This window comes from Musca vetustissima, unplaced genomic scaffold (assembly GCF_032173495.1).
Source record: "Musca vetustissima isolate MV318-11 ecotype Yass unplaced genomic scaffold, APGP_CSIRO_Mvet_v1 utg7477, whole genome shotgun sequence".
In the NCBI taxonomy this organism is placed as follows: domain Eukaryota; kingdom Metazoa; phylum Arthropoda; class Insecta; order Diptera; family Muscidae; genus Musca; species Musca vetustissima.
In genome coordinates, this window is record NW_026872851.1 from 12,232 (window position 1) to 26,290 (window position 14,059).

Genomic DNA, 14,059 nt, shown 5'->3' on the forward strand with positions numbered 1-14,059 from the left:
TTTTTAAAAATATCAAGGACCACAACAAGGCGACTATCGATTCGAACCGTTACCTTGTGGCAGCCAAGGTAGGCACCCATCATAATGTAGCAGCAAAGGTGCGAATGTAGCAGCAAAGGTGCAAACGCAACAGATAGCAGAGCCTACTCCGCTCAACTTACCCACCTGCTTGACGAAAGCACTTCTTGTCCCGATAATAGTATAGAAGCACAATGGCAAAGAATTACATACTACCTACAAACTGCAGCAAAATCAACACTTGGGGTACCAACGACCACCATCAAGAAACCCATGATACGGTCAGAAGCAACCCTGCAGACAGTAGCAACACCTAATGTGATGGAGACTTATCGGGAGAAAAGGAGAGAGAAGAAACGTATTTTCAGAAAAAAAGAAGAAAGAACAAGAAAAACGTGAGCGTGAGCAAATCGAGATGTACAGGAGTCAGAATGAAGTCCGAAAATTCTACCAACGGGTAAAACACCAAACCGATCTGCGAATCTGCACTTGGAATGTGCGCACATAGTAGAGAATAGGCGCAATATTCGCTTTGGCGGATGTACTCAAGAAGTTCAGAGCTGATATTATTGCCTTACAGGAAATGCGAAGGAAAGGGACTGGCGTAAGTAAATCAGATGATTACGCCCTGTATTATAGCTGCCATGAAAGGAGACATGAATTTGGCTGCGGATTTATGGTTAACAGGAGAATAAAAGACCTCGTCTCCAGATTCACTCCAGTAGATGAGCAAATTGCTATAATCCGTATAAAAGCGAAGTTCTTCTACATCAGTCACATTTGCGCCCATGCTCCGACCGAAGATAAAGATGAACAGACCAAAGATATATTTTACGAGCATATGATCGCTGCCCTGGCCTTGACATTAAAAATCTGCTAGGAGATTTTATTGCAAAAATCGGAAGGGAAAATATCGTTGGCCCCACCGTCGGAAAATTCAGCCTCCATGATGAAACATCAGACAGCGGCATGAGGTTGATTGACTTCGCGGCAACAAAAAACATGGTAGTTAGCAGCACCAGATTCAGGCATCTCGATATACACAAGGCCACATGGATCTCTCCTGATCAAGCAACGAGAAATCAAATTGATCAGGTTGTTATAGACGGAAGGCATTGATTCGGTGTTTTAGACGTCCGATCGATCCGGGGAGCGAATATCGATTCGGACCATTACCTAGTAGCAGCCAAGGTTCGCACCCGTCTTAGTATAGAAGCAAAGGTGCGATCTAATGTAAAATGGAAATTTGACGTCGAAAAGCTGAAAACGCTACAGATAGAGAACCATTGCAGCATTAAGGCGTGGATGTTTAAAGAAAAATTCTTAGAGAACCTTCACAGCATTAAGGTGTGGATTTTTAAAGAAAATTTCTTAGAGAACCTTCACAGCAGCCCTGGTCCCGATAATAATATAGAAGCACAGGGGCAGAGAATTGCCCACTCCATACAAACTGCAGCAAAGGCAACACTTGGTTATCAAAGACCACTATCAAGAAATCCGTGGTACGATCAGGAGTGCCGTAATGCTACTGATGTGAAAAACGCAGCGTATAGGGCAACCCTGCATACAGTAGCAACACGTAATGCGATGGAGAACTATCGGGAGAAAAGGAGAGAGAAGAAACGTATTTTCAGAAACTAAAGAAGAAAGAACAAGAAAAACGTGAGCGTGAGCAAGTCGAGATGTACAGGAGTCAGAATGAAGTTCGAAAATTCTACCAACGGGTAAAACACCAAACCGAAGACTTTGGCGCAGGCACATCCTCCTGTAGAGATAAAGAAGGAAACCTGGTGACAGATACAGACAGCGTGCTGAGGATCTGGAAGGAGCATTTTGAAAAACTTCTGGCATCAAATAGTAGCAGTGAAGTGGATACCCCCAGAACCAATAATAGATGACGGTATAGAGTGTATACCACCTAGCCAATATGAAGTCAGAATAGCAATCAATTGGGTGAAGAATAATAAAGCAGCAGGGCTACAAGCCGAACTATTCAAGACTGGTCGTCATTAGCTGGTAAGGAGCATGCTCCAGCTGATTAGTACAATTTGACTAGAAGAATGCATGCCCAATGATTGGAACCTCAGCATCCTGCGTCCCGTGCACAAAAAAGGAGACAAGACGATATGTGCCAACTATAGAGGAATAGGTCTCCTTCCCATCGTATATAAAGTGCTATCCAGCGTACTGTGTGAACGACTGAAGCCAATGGTCAACGACATTATTGGACCATAACAATGCGGCTTCAGACCTGGCAAATCCACCATTGACCAGATTTTCATTCTGCGCCAAATCCAGGAAAAAAACCCACAAAAAACACATCGACACATTTCACCTATTCGTCGACTATAAAGCCGCATTCGACGCCCTATCTGTTCAAAGGACAGCCCTATCCGTTCAGAGGTGTGTGCGTTTGGTATTCCTGCAAAATTAATTCGGCTGTGCAGGATAACGTTAACTGGCACAAGATCAGCAATTAAAGTCGGAAAGGACCTCTCGGAGCCCTTTATTACCGTACGAGGATTCAGACAAGGTGACAGTTTGTCGCCACACCAAACTCACACTTTACAAGACGTTGATACTACCCGTGCTGTTATATGGTTGTGAGGCATGGGTACTTACGCAAGTAGATGAGACAGCTCTTGGAGATTTTTTCTAGAGAAAAAATTCTTCGAAAAATCTATGGGCCGATCTGCGTTGACGGTGAATATCGTCTTCGAATGAACCATGAGTTGTACCACCTATTCTCGGACATCGACATTGTTCGGACGTATTGAGCTGCAGCGACTACGTAGGCTACGTCATGTTGTGAGAATGCATGAATGTGGCCCAACCCAGAAGGCATATATAAGCGAACCAGCTGATGGTTCACACAGAATGGGAAGGCCGCGAATAAGATGGAAAGATCAAGTCGAAGACAACATTGCCGAATAGGGTCTTTCAAATTGGAAAAACTGCGCAAAAGACCGACGTGCCTGGAAAGATTTGTTAAGCTCGGCTTATGGAACGATAGTGCTGTCTTGTGGATTTGCAACATAGTAGACGGTATTCATGTATGTGCATGTATTTGGAAAACACTTTTGACTTTTAAACTTAATTTTAGGAGGCATCCACGTAGCGTGGATTTTCAAAAAATAAAATAATGTAGAACTTTCCAAAGGCGTATAGGCCTTGGAGTAAATTACTTAAAAAATCCAAGCCTTATATAGGCCTTGAAAAAAGAAATGATTTAAAAAATCCACGCCTTAGTTGGAACCTTAAAAACATATTTTTAAAAAATCCACTCCTTGTAAAAAAATATTTTTTAATAATCCTCCAATTTTTTTTTTAATTAAAAAATATTATTATTTTATTTATTTTTGTATCTTTAAATTTTGTTTTATTGACTAGCTCGTAAGGTCCTTGTTTAAGTTTGATACATTGGCCTACAACTTCCTGAGCTCAGTCGATCACGGATGCTGATTGACAGCTCGGGTATTGCCTCTGCAAGTTCCCTCCGCGGACACCGCAGAGCGTATATACCAAAGCAACAACCGTTGCCCTTTGGTATATACGCTAACAGTCCACTGTCTTTTTGTTTGGTTTATTTGTTGCTCATTCCTCACCAAACCAAACGAAATTATTGCTGTTGTTATTCTCCTCTATTTATTTCAAACGTCTCCTCGACTTTGGTTACAATAACAACATACACACTTCTCCACCTATTACTCGTTTGGTATAGTTGTTGCTACATTTTTCGCCAACCAATTGTTATTGTTGTTCTACTGCGTTGATCAATTCTCACTGGAGATTTTGCACAGTCATTTTGCAACAACAACAACACACGTGTATTCCACGCGCCTTTTTCTAGCGTCACCTTGGTGTAATAAAAAATATACCACCAACAATTGTTGTCGGCTCCAACTCTCACTGTTGGATCGTTTCTCGCGTCGTGTGTTGTGTTGGTGCGTAGCTGCTTTCGCATAGACATTTCTCTGTTAGCGTCGCTTGTGTTTTATTCTGTTTTGTGTGATATTCGTTATTCACCACACTACAGCACAGTGGTACCAAGCGACAAAAATTGTGAATTTGCAAAAATTAATATTAAAATTATTTTTTTTTTTTTTTAAATCTTTTCGAAATAATTACTGTTTATTGGTAGGGTATTTGATATTTTTGGACATTTGTACCCTACAGTCGGCAACTATTGCAACTATATTGGAGCATATTTAGCACATGGGAAAATATTAATTTTTCGAATATTTCTTCATTGTTTTTGGTTATTTATTCAATATTTTTGAAAATTTGAGTACTTCTTGTACGGTTTTCGAAATTGTTGGTCACCTGCACCCTACATTTGGCATATTTGGACAAAATTTTCTCCTTTTTTATAAAAATATAGTATTATTCAAGTTTCTACTAATTGCACACAATTATTACTGCAAAGTATTCGGTTGTCGCAGTACTTTTTAAATAGTTACACCCTACTACTGGCATACCCCTCCTCAAATACACCATACATTTGATTAATTCTGCTAAATTTGAGGATATTAAAAAAAAAGAAAACAAAAACATTTGTTTTTTGTTGTCGTACTGGGGTGAGTTTCTTATAATTTGCTCTACATTTGTCTTTGGAAGATATTTTTGCTAAATTCCCTATTATTTTGGAGGTTTAGTTGTATTTTTCTATTTATGTTGAGCTACAGTAACATTTGTTGAATTTTGCGATTTTTTCATTTAATTAATTGTTATTTATTCTTCAATTGAGAAATTTCGTTTTGCGGGTTTTCACATTTCAGGAACAAAATGTCGATAACTCCTCTTACTCGTTTCATTAGAGCGCTACTGAAATTGTTTTGAAAAGTGTAGCAGCATTTGAAAATGTAAAAGAATCTACGTATTCTGTCCACAACCTCGACATTCGTAGTTCAGAAATTCGAACGTTGTGGAATAAAGTCCAGTGCACTTATGATGAGTGTAAAACATACCTCACGGCATCCGAGACTGCACAGACAGATAATATTGATGTCGTAGAGGAAAAATATAATACTGCATTTATTGCATATTCCTGGTGTTTATCCACCATCAATCGGCATGTCGGTCACCTTAAATTACAAGCAAATGATAATAGTTCTCCTACTATAGCTCCTTTACTTTCATCACCTCCATCAAGTTGTAGTACCTCCAATCCATCAAGCACATTGTTGAATTGCTCTCCTTCCGGTTTGCCCTCAAGCAAATCTGTGCAGTCCACCACCTCTCTCGTTGCTCCTGAAATTCAATATTCTACCACCTCCAATAACTACACTTGCCCGCCTGTCGATAATCATAGTTTTGTTGTCCCACCTATCGACATTGAAGTTTTTGCTGGGGATTTCATATCTTGGCCCACTTTCCGGGATCTCTTCACCACCCTTTTTATAAACAATGGTCGTTTATCGGATATTGAACGTCTCTGTCATCTAGTACAGAAGACCACCGGCGAGGCTCGTGAAATCGTTTCCAGATTTCCACTCACCAATTGTAGTTTCCGTTTAACGTGGAAACCTCTCTCAGATACTTATGAAAATAAACGTATCATAGTACATTATCACCTCAAATCTGTCTTTGACATCCCCTCCGTCGAGATTGAAACTATTTCTGGTTTGAAAGCAATCCAACGTGGAATAAATAGTTGTCTCGCTGCAATGTCAGTCTATGACGTCACCACGGATCATTGGGATCCGATTGATGTTTTTATTTGTTTGCAGCGATTGCCAAAATTGACTTTGACTCTGTGGGAGCAAAGTATCAAAATCAAATCGTCGTTGTCTACGTGGAGAGGATTAAATACTTTTCTAACAGAGAGAATACAAACATTGATCTGCCTTGAAAATATCTTCCCCTCCAAAAAGGTATTTTTTTCGCCAAAGAAAACTCTTTCACCTTGCAATATCACTCCACCTAATTCCACCCATAAATTGTTGTCGGTGCAGCATTCAAAATGTGCCACTCATTCTCCAACTGTGAAATCATCATTGAAAATTTCTTGCACCATTTGTCCTAATCAGAGTCATCATCTGCGACTTTGCCCCCAGTTTTTAAAACTTTCATTTGAGGACAAATTTTTGATAGTGAAGAAAAATAAGCGTTGTATGAACTGTCTTTCCCTTGGCCATGCAGTCAAAAACTGCAAAAGCAAATATAGTTGCAATTTGTGCAATCAGAGGCACCACAGCCTTCTTCACCGGCCACAAATAAATAGAGTTGCTTCATCGAATTCTCCTCCGGCTTTTACCAAGGTCAGAAGTCGAGTAAATAATTTGTTGTCCCGTTCAGCGGAAAACCCTTCTCCGGCTTTTACCAAAGTCAAAAGTCGAGCATCTAATTTGTCGCACACTTCCTCGTATAAAAATCGCCAGATACCTATTACCGCCCAGGATAGTAATGTGCTCTTGGGAACAGCTGTGGTAAATATTGTTCATAATGGGAAAACGCATCCAACGCGTGCCATTATTGATCCTTCTTCAAAGGTATCTATTGTTAGTAAAAGACTTAAAAATGCACTTAACATTTCGGTTGATTCGAAGAAAGATTGCAAATCTCCTACACCAAGAAAAGTTTGTTCTCTACAGTTGTCGTCCCCTAAAAATTCTAAAATTGTTGAAGCAAAAGCACTTGTTCGGCCCAGTGTTAAGGGGAAATTGTATTCACCTCCACCTATTTCGATGTTGAAATCTAAAATTCCTTTAGATTTAGCTGATACCTTTGATGGCAGCCCAATAGATTTGCTACTTGGCGCTGATTTGTACCCCCAAATATTGGAAGCTGAACCCCCAAAAATTGTTTTGAATTCGTTGTTGGCCCAAAAGTCTATTTTCGGGTACTTACTCACCGGTTCGTTTCCTCAACTTACTAGCACCTAATCACGCACCGATGTTGAAATTGACCATTTTCGTAAATCAAATATCGGTTTGAACATAGATATCGCCTATTTACTATACATATCGCTAATCTTGTAACTCGTAACTTTGAACTGCTCACTTGAAATCTGAATTTACGTTCATTTGAAAGATTTAACTAACCCATATTCCATTTTTATTGCTACTTAGTCGGTCGTAGCAAGGGGGCCGGAATGTTTAAGTTTGATACATTGGCCTACAACTTCCTGAGCTCAGTCGATCACGGATGCTGATTGACAGCTCGGGTATTGCCTCTGCAAGTTCCCTCCGCGGACACCGCAGAGCGTATATACCAAAGGGCAACGGTTGTTGTTGGTTTGCTCCCCTTGCTTGACACTCTCTTACTGGAATATGGGTATGTAGTTGTAGCTGCACAAATACAAAGATCATTAAAATCCAACGATCCTCTGCGATCCACGTGAACCTCTGCGTTCACTTGCTAACTAACTCTTGTCGAGCTAACATCTACGTGTTAGCACTAACAGGCCTCTGACGCCACCACACCAAATTACACAAAGGTAATTTATTTGTTGTACGAAAAGAAGAAGAAGAAGAATCACCAATAAAACCAATGAATTGAATATTATATTAATCACTTGTGTTTTATTTCCTTGCTATATCTTCTCTTTTCTTTGCATTTGCACCACACGCGCGTATCACCATTAACTGCTTGGGAGCTCTCGTTGTCGTCATCCCCCCGCTCCCTCGAGTTAATTATTTGCACACCCCCTCCATCAACACCAAGGCGAGGAGTTGAGCAAGTCCCTCGCCTAAACAGTCCTAACATAGATAATTACGAATACTGATACCTAACTTAATAACTAACTCTCCTGATTTTTTCCATGACCCCCTTATTTCATATTTTTCCACTATTCCCCCTTGTGGCCAAATATGGCCTCTCTTCGCTGGGACATTCAAAAACCTCAAAGGCCTTTGGATGAAAGCTGTCATCCTTGGCTCCCACCGGTTGCAACATATTATTCCACAGCATATTGGCCACCGCGGCGTGACCCAATTGACTCAGATGAAAACAATCAGGACCAAAGTATCGATAATCGGTATTTCCTTTCCGATTCGTCGGGGTATACCAATTCCGCATCAATGGTTGATAGACCACCGCAAAGTCGTCACTTTGAAATTCCTGCAAATTAGCAACTTCTTCATCGATTTCTTGAACCTTTCTCATCGCCTTCGATAGGTCCTGCAATTGCTGCGGATCATGTTTCCTTCTTGCTATATAGTGGCAGGCAAAGATGTGCGTTGCCTCACATGCCAATGGCAGGTTATTTATACACTTTACTATATCTGGAATATTCGGTGTGGACATTACATTTACCAAGGCCCGTGGTATGTGGGCCTTGAGAATTTCCAAAGTCTTGTAAAGGCTACGACGATGTACTTTGGTAAAATTCCTCCATGGTCCGATAATAACACATATCAAAGCAGACATCATTGCTCCCTATTAAGAGGGTAATTAGCTTCCAATGCTTTGACATATCGACCTTAGGGTCCGTCTCGAGTCGCCGAATCAAAACCCTGGCCTGATATGGCATATCCAAGGTCAAGGCACTGCCTTCGCCCACATTAAAACGTGAAGCCCTTTCACGCGACACCACATTGCCAATGGCATAGCCATAGAGTTGGGGATTAAATACCTTAAAAATATTTGGCAGGGTGAGAAAGGTTCTCCAATCTCGCAGACCACCACCTGTGCACACCACACCACGATATTCGGCAATATCATCCAGGAGACTCTACGACATGATGGCCGTTCATGCAGTCAACGAATCTCCCATGGCAGCAATTATGTCAATATCACCGGGACGTAGACGATGCACGGAGTCAGGTACCTCGTCGGAACGGGTTCCATTCAGCGGGCAAGGGAATTTTTGTGATTTTGGTATTTTCTTTTGTAATTTCCCCCTTTGACGATTCAGTTCCAAATTCGCCCACGTAGCGCGGATTTTAAATAAATAAAATAATGAAAACCTTTCCAAAGGCGTACATTTAGAAGCAAGTAACAAGGAGATTGTTCTGCAATCGATTAAAGTCACGTGCCATTATTATTATTTATTTTTTTTTTTTTTTTTGAATGCTCTAATCTTCAAAACATAAAATAAAAAACATAATTTAAAATCTAAAAAAAAAAAAAAAAACAATAAAAATTTCCATAACCTATTTCATTTTTAGCCGCTTTCATACTTCCTCTGTCCGCAGCTATTATGTTTCAAATTATCACCGAACATTTTGCATAATAATTAATATTCGATCGAGATGAGATGAGTATGGGTGACGGCGATTTGGCTGGGATAGAAGAATTCATAACAAAGACAATATTTAACTCAACATTTGTTTCGATATTTTTATATTTCGCACAGATTCGAATGCTGGCGCATATGCGGTTGCGATATGTGCGATTTTATATATGAACCGGAATTAAGAATGCCCTTTCTTTAGCATATATTTTTTTTTAGAATGCCAATCATCAATTAAATTCTAGTAGAAAAATAAAACTTGTTTTCCGAAGAGAGGAGGGTGTAGGATTGAGGGGTAGGAAACTGACCATATCCAATCACTACCGATGGGGTGATTGGGTTAGTTCTAATTGATCGCCGCATCTAAACAGTTGATATTGAGAATCTCTACAGAAGTGCAGTCAACAATACACGGAAGATTTGTTGAGGGGGAGAAGAAGAAGAAGAAGAAAAAAAAATTGCAAAGGTTAAATAATCCGACGACAAACAATGTAAGTATGAACTTTGAAAAAAATATTTTTAAAAAATCCACGCCCTAGGCGACGTCAAGGCGACTCTTGAAAAAATATTTTTAAAAAATCCACGCCCTAGGCGACGTCAAGGCGACCCTTGAAAAAATATTTTTAAAAAATCCACGCCCTAGGCGACGTCAAGGCGACCCTTGAAAAAATATTTTTAAAAAATCCACGCCCTAGGCGACGTCAAGGCGACCCTTGAAAAAATATTTTTAAAAAATCTACGCCTTAGGAGGACCCTTGAAAAAATATTTTTAAAAAATCCACGCCTTAGGGGGACCTATGAAAAAATATTTTTAAAAAATCCAAGCCTTAGGGGGATCCTCGAAAAAAAATATTTTTAATAAATCCACGCCTTAGGGGGACCCTTGAAAAAAATATTTTTAAAAAATCCACGCCTTAGGGGGACCCTTCAAAAAATATTTTTAAAAAATCCACGCCTTAGGGGGACCCTTGAAAAAATATTTTTAAAAAATCCACGCCCTAGGCGACGTCAAGGCGACCCATGAAAAACTATTTTTAAAAAATCCACGCCTTAGGGGGACCCTTGAAAAAATATTTTTAAAAAATCCACGCCTTAGGGGGACCCTTGAAAAAATATTTTTTAAAAAATCCACGCCTTAGGGGACCCTTGAAAAAATATTTTTAAAAAATCCACGCCTTAGGAGGACCCTTGAAAAAATATTTTTAAAAAAAACTCCACGCCCTAGGGGACCCTTGAAAAAATATTTTTAAAAAAATCCACGCCCTAGGGGACCCTTGAAAAAATATTTTTAAAAAATCCACGCCTTGGGGGTACCCTTGAAAAAATATTTTTAAAAAATCCACGTCTTAGGGGACCCTTGAAAAAATATATTTAAAAAATCCACGCCTTAGGAGGACCGTTGAAAAAATATTTTTAAAAAATCCACGCCTTAGGAGGACCCTTGAAAAAATATTTTTAAAAAATCCACGCCTTAGGGGGACCCTTGAAAAAATATTTTTAAAAAATCCACGCCTTAGGGGGACCCTTGAAAAAATATTTTTAAAAAATCCACGCCTTAGGGGGTCCCTTGAAAAAATATTTTTAAAAAATCCACGCCTTAGGGGGACCCTTGAAAAAATATTTTTAAAAAATCCACGCCTTAGGGGGACCCTTGAAAAAATATTTTTAAAAAATCCACGCCTTAGGGGGACCCTTGAAAAAATATTTTTAAAAAATCCACGCCTTAGGGGACCCTTGAAAAAATATTTTTAAAAAATCCACGCCTTAGGGGGACCCTTGAAAAAAATATTTTTAAAAAATCCACGCCTTAGGGGGGCCCTTGAAAAAATATTTTTAAAAAATCCACGGTTTAGGGGGACCCTTGAAAAAATATTTTTAAAAAATCCACGGCTCAGGGGGACCCTTGAAAAATATTTTTAAAAAATCCACGCCTTAGGAGGACCCTTGAAAAAATATTTTTAAAAAATCCACGCCTTAGGAGAACATTTGAAAAAATATTTTTAAAAAATCCACGCCTTAGGAGGACCCTTGAAAAAGTATTTTTAAAAAATTCACGCCTTAGGAGGACCCTTGAAAAAATATTTTTAAAAAATCCACGCCTTAGGAGGACCCTTGAAAAAATATTTTTAAAAAATCCACGCTTTAGGGGGACCCTTGAAAAAATATTTTTAAAAAATCCACGCCTTAGGAGGACCCTTGAAAAAATATTTTTAAAAAATCCACGCCTTAGGAGGACCCTTGAAAAAATATTTTTAAAAAAATCCACGACCCTTGAAAAAATATTTTAAAAAACAATCTAATTTATTTTTTTTTCGATTTTTTCCAGATGCTTAAATTTTGTAGCTCTGCCCTTGTCATCTGCCACTTCGTATTCCCGATTTTTGCCCAACAACAAGCCATTGATGAACTTTTGCGTTTGTCCGGCATCCAGCGGGAACCCTTTACTCCTGTGAATGCTCGCGGCAGCCATTTGCCAATTTATACTAACTTCGAAAATCTCCGCGATATTTACAGCGTCTTCCGGGGCAGTCTGGTAAATCGCAATGAAAAGGCGAATTTGGAACTGAATCGTCAAAGGGGAAAGTTGCAAAAGAAAATACAAAAGTCGCAAAAATTCCCCTGCCCGCTGAATGGAACCCGCTCGGCGGAGGTACCCGACTCCGTGCATCGTCTACGTCCCGGTGATATTGACATAATTGCTGCCATGGGAGATTCGTTGACTGCAGGAACAGCCATCATGTCGGAAAGCCTTCTGGATGATATTGCCGAATATCGTGGTGTGGTGTCCACAGGTGGTGGTCTGCGAGATTGGAGAACCTTTCTCACCCTGCCGAATATTATTAAGGTATTTAATCCCCAACTCTATGGCTATGCCATTGGCAATGTGGTGTCCCGTGAAAGGGCTTCACGTTTTAATGTTGGCGAAGGTAGTGCCTTGACCTTGGATATGCCATACCAGGCAAGGGTTTTGATTCGGCGCCTCGAAAGGGATCCCAAGGTGGATATGTCGAAGCATTGGAAACTCATTACCCTCTTCATCGGGGGCAATGATGTCTGCTTTGATATGTGTTATTATCGGACAATGGAGGAATTTTATCAGGTGCATCGTCGTAGCCTTTACAAGACTTTGGAAATTCTCAAGGCCCACATACCACGGGCCTTGGTGAATGTAATGTCCACACCGAATATTCCGGATATAGTAAAGGGGATAAATAACCTGCCATTGGCATGTGAGGCAACGCATATTTTTGCCTGCCATTGTATAGTAAGAAGGAAACATGATCCCCAGCAATTACAGGACCTATCGAAGGCGGTACGAAAGGTTCAAGAAATCGATGAAGAGGTTGCTAATTTGCCGGAATTTCAAAGTGACGACTTTGCGGTGGTCTATCAGCCATTAATGCGAAATTGGTATACTCCAACGAATCGGAAAGGAAATACCGATTATCGATATTTTGGTCCTGACTGTTTTCATCTGAGTCAATTGGGTCACGCCGCGGTGGCCAATATGCTGTGGAATAATATGTTGCAGCCCGTGGGAGCCAAGGATGACAGCTTTCATCCAAAGGCCTTTGAGGTCTTTGAATGTCCCAGTGAAGAGCGACCATATTTGGCCACAAGGGGGAATAGTGGAAAAATATAAAATAAGGGGGTCATGGAAAAAATCAGGAGAATTAGTTATTAAGTTAGGTATCAGTATTCGTAATTATCTATGTTAGGACCTTACGAGCTAGTCAATAAAAATGTTTTACAAAAAACCCTAAATTATTTTTTTAAATAATTTTTTCCAAGGCCTATATAAGGCGTGGATTTTTTAAATAATTTTTTCCAAGGCCTATATAAGGCGTGGATTTTTTAAATAATTTTTTCCAAGGCCTATATAAGGCGTGGATTTTTTAAATAATTTTTTTCAAGGCCTATATAAGGCGTGGATTTTTTAAAGGCCTATAATTTTTTTCAAGGCCTATATAAGGCGTGGATTTTTTAAATAATTTTTTTCAAGGCCTATATAAGGCGTGGATTTTTTAAATAATTTTTTTCGAGGCCTATATAAGGCGTGGATTTTTTAAATAATTTTTTTCAAGGCCTATATAAGGCGTGGATTTTTTAAATAATTTTTTTCAAGGCCTATATAAGGCGTGGATTTTTTAAATAATTTTTTTCAAGGCCTATATAAGGCGTGGATTTTTTAAATAATTTTTTTCAAGGCCTATATAAGGCGTGGATTTTTTAAATAATTTTTTTCAAGGCCTATATAAGGCGTGGATTTTTTAAATAATTTTTTATTGTCTTAATGAGGCGTGGATTTTTTAAATCATTTTTTGTTTGTCATTATAATTATGACTGTCACTGTAATCAAAAGCTAAGTAATGAATTTTAACATGTTAAGTTATGTTAGTTTAGGAAAGTTTTCCGACTCATGGTTACCATAGCTGTTAAGCAACAACATTATCGATAACATAGGATCAGTACGAGCTTTTAAGTTTGAGTTTAGCAACATGAGCTTCGGTATCACAGTGTATATTGAAACAATAGTTGCAGATCAACATGAGCTTCGGTATCAGAATGTATCGAAACAATAGTTGCAGATCAACATGAGCTTCGGTATCAGAATGTATCGAAACAATAGTTGCAGATCAACATGAGCTTCGGTATCAGAGTGTATTGAAACAATAGTCTCTGGAAAAAATTCTTTAAAAAATCTACGCCGTGTGTAGTCTCTGGATTTTTTTTTAATCTACGCCTTGTGTAGTCTCTGGATTTTTTTTTAAATCTACACCTTGTCTAGTCTCTGGAAAAAATTCTTTAAAAAATCTACGCCTTGTCTTAATTAGCTGGCTTGTGACAGAACTTTCGTTCCATAAG

At 39.2% G+C, this 14,059-nt stretch overlaps 2 protein-coding genes across 2 annotated transcripts; one reads left to right on the forward strand and one right to left on the reverse strand.

Moving 5' to 3' along the window:
- Positions 1 to 7,794: 7,794 nt before the first annotated feature.
- Positions 7,795 to 8,682, reverse strand: LOC133320949 (phospholipase B1, membrane-associated-like). The gene is made up of 3 exons (XM_061530046.1): positions 8,647 to 8,682; positions 8,474 to 8,593; positions 7,795 to 8,397 (listed from the first exon to the last, which is right to left on the reverse strand). The coding sequence occupies exons 1-3, from the start codon at positions 8,680 to 8,682 to the stop codon at positions 7,795 to 7,797; spliced, it is 759 nt and encodes a 252-aa protein (XP_061386030.1).
- A 17-nt stretch (positions 8,683 to 8,699) lies between these two features.
- On the forward strand, positions 8,700 to 12,836 carry LOC133320983 (phospholipase B1, membrane-associated-like). The gene is made up of 2 exons (XM_061530078.1): positions 8,700 to 8,801; positions 11,520 to 12,836. The coding sequence occupies exons 1-2, from the start codon at positions 8,700 to 8,702 to the stop codon at positions 12,834 to 12,836; spliced, it is 1,419 nt and encodes a 472-aa protein (XP_061386062.1).
- Positions 12,837 to 14,059: the final 1,223 nt, after the last annotated feature.